Source organism: Meles meles, chromosome 1 (genome assembly GCF_922984935.1).
Source record: "Meles meles chromosome 1, mMelMel3.1 paternal haplotype, whole genome shotgun sequence".
Classification (NCBI taxonomy): domain Eukaryota; kingdom Metazoa; phylum Chordata; class Mammalia; order Carnivora; family Mustelidae; genus Meles; species Meles meles.
This window is the reverse complement of record NC_060066.1, coordinates 88,933,355-88,936,113: the sequence shown is the minus strand read 5'-3', so window position 1 is coordinate 88,936,113 and position 2,759 is coordinate 88,933,355. Positions and strand designations below refer to the sequence as shown.

At 57.7% G+C, this 2,759-nt stretch overlaps 1 protein-coding gene across 1 annotated transcript; it reads left to right on the top strand.

Annotated features, from left to right (window-relative positions):
• The first annotated feature begins 274 nt into the window (after positions 1-274).
• Positions 275-1,749, top strand: BHLHE22 (basic helix-loop-helix family member e22). The gene has a single exon (XM_045998278.1). It carries the CDS (start codon positions 402-404, stop codon positions 1,515-1,517), a length of 1,116 nt encoding a protein of 371 aa, XP_045854234.1. The 5' UTR covers positions 275-401; the 3' UTR covers positions 1,518-1,749.
• The last annotated feature ends 1,010 nt before the right edge of the window (positions 1,750-2,759 follow it).

The following is a 2,759-nucleotide window of genomic DNA, read 5'->3' as shown; positions in this document are numbered from 1 at the left end:
GCGGCGGCTGGTTGATGGGTCCGGAAATCTCTTGAAGGTGAATCCAAGCAAGATAAACGGTGCGGAGAGGCGGCGCGGGGCTGGGCTCAGAGCGGCGGCGGCAGCGGCGGCGGCTCCACTCCCTCCGCGCCCACCCTCCCACCATGCGGGGCCGCGGCCCATGGTGAGCCCCAGCAGCCAGCACCATCGGCTGGAGACGAAGAAGAAGAAGAAGAGGAGGCGGAGAGCGCGGGGGAAGGCGAAAAAGAAAAAGAAGGGGAGAGGGCTGCCAGCAGCACCGGGACCGACGCGCGCACCAGCCCAGGAGCCCGGCTCGGGCGCTTCTGCGGCGCCGCCTGACTCCCCAGCCGAGGCGGCGGCGGCCGGCGCGGCGGGCCGGGGCTGCGCGCCGGCGCCGGACCATGGAGCGCGGGCTGCACCTCGGCGCGGCCGCCGCGGGCGAAGACGACCTCTTTCTGCACAAGAGCCTGAGCGCCTCCACCGCCAAGCGCTTGGAGGCGGCTTTCCGCTCCACGCCCCCGGGCATGGACCTGTCCCTGGCGCCGCCGCCCCGGGAGCGCCCGGCGTCGTCCTCCTCATCGCCCCTGGGCTGCTTCGAGCCGGCTGACCCCGAGGGGGCAGGGCTGTTGCTGCCACCGCCTGGGGGAGGCGGTGGCGGCGCGGGAGGCGGTGGCGGCGGCGGCGGCGGGGTGGGCGTCCCCGGGCTGCTCGTGGGCTCTGCAGGCGTTGGGGGCGACCCTAGCCTGAGCAGTCTGCCGGCTGGGGCCGCCCTTTGCCTCAAATACGGCGAGAGTGCGAGCCGGGGCTCGGTGGCCGAGAGCAGCGGCGGCGAGCAAAGCCCCGACGACGACAGCGACGGCCGCTGTGAGCTGGTGCTGCGGGCCGGAGTCGGCGACCCGCGGGCCTCCCCGGGCGCGGGAGGCGGCGGCGCCAAGGCGGCCGAGGGCTGCTCCAACGCCCACCTCCACGGCGGCGCCAGCGCCCCCCCGGGGGGCCCCGGCGGCGGCAGTGGCGGCGGCGGGAGTAGCAGCGGCAGCGGCGGCGGCGGCGGCGGCGGCGGCGGCAGCAGCAGCAAGAAATCCAAAGAGCAGAAGGCGCTGCGGCTCAACATCAACGCCCGGGAGCGCCGGCGGATGCACGACCTGAACGACGCGCTGGACGAGCTGCGCGCGGTCATCCCCTACGCGCACAGCCCCTCGGTGCGGAAGCTCTCCAAGATCGCCACGCTGCTGCTCGCCAAGAACTACATCCTCATGCAGGCGCAGGCTCTGGAGGAGATGCGGCGTCTTGTCGCCTACCTCAACCAGGGCCAGGCCATCTCGGCCGCGTCGCTGCCCAGCTCCGCCGCGGCTGCGGCGGCGGCCGCTGCCCTGCACCCGGCGCTTGGCGCCTATGAGCAGGCTGCCGGCTACCCGTTCAGCGCTGGGCTGCCCCCGGCCGCCTCCTGTCCGGAGAAGTGCGCCCTGTTTAACAGCGTCTCCTCCAGCCTCTGCAAACAGTGCACGGAGAAGCCTTAAACACCCCCCACCCCCCGGGAAACACAAGACCGACCCCAAAGCTAGAGGAAAGTGAAAAGCTGCCCCCCCCCTACCCTTTTTATTTTGGTCCTCTCGTAGTTGTGAAACACTTGCAAAGCAAACAAAGCAGAGGCGAGAACTGAGGAGAAGTATCAGAGACAAACGGGACTTTTAGCCTTGACATCCCCAGAATCTCCGTCTTTGGGGTGGGGAGGGAGGGAGGAGGGAGGTGGAGTTGGGATGAAGTATGGATGTCTTTTTTTTCTCAGAAAAGTGGCAACTTTGGTGGCAGCCTAGACCGCAAGGGAGCTTAAGAAATAAGTTGGAAAGTAGTCGCTTGGTTATTAAGCGTGGAGATTATTTATTCAATGGCAAAATACTAATCCTATTAATAATTCTGAATTTGGCTAGTGCTGAGGGGCAGAGGAGGAGTCCGGGTTGGGTGGCTTATGGGACGGAATATTCATTCAGACAAATCAGAAAGGGCACTTGAAAATAAATTTTGATTCTGAGCCAGGAGAAAAACTTGAAATGTAGACTTATTTAAGTGGGGGGAAAAAAACCAGAAAGAGACACATTGCTATGAAAAGACTTGTATTTTTTATTGTCTCTGAACTTTAATCCTGTGAAAACGCTCAAAAGTTTTGGCAAGAGTGATATAAAAAACTGACTGTGGCTGAAAGAATTGCATTTAAAAATATTTATGTGCACCTTGTTACTTTCCACTCTGCAATGATGTATTAACAATTCATGGTATTTATTTGTTATTCTTCAATGACCCTTCCACATCAACAATATTTATCATGTGTTAAGGTCATGGGTCTTATGTGCAGATTTTTTTAATGCCTCTAAAATTCTGTTTTATAGATTAACTTATACTGTGTGCCAAGTGTTTAAAAGGTTTATTTGCCAACAAGTATGAAGAGACATAGTGATGTATCTGAGCTGCTTAGGTTTATCAAAGGTCACCTGGATATTTTCAGTTGCATCATCCCTGTATTTAAATTGAGCTTTAATAAATTGCTTCAGTCCAAAAATTACAGGAAAGGTGTATTCTTAATTGATGAATGAATTGATCTCTTTTTTTGAAAGGGGACTCCTTTGCATTCTAAAAGGGAAAGACATCACAGCAATAGATCCTATAAGTAAGAACATGCTAAGCAAATATTTTTCCAGGCTGTGCTGTGCATTTTTAAAAGGTCTAATTTAATTGCTTTTAATATATATGTACATATATAAGTT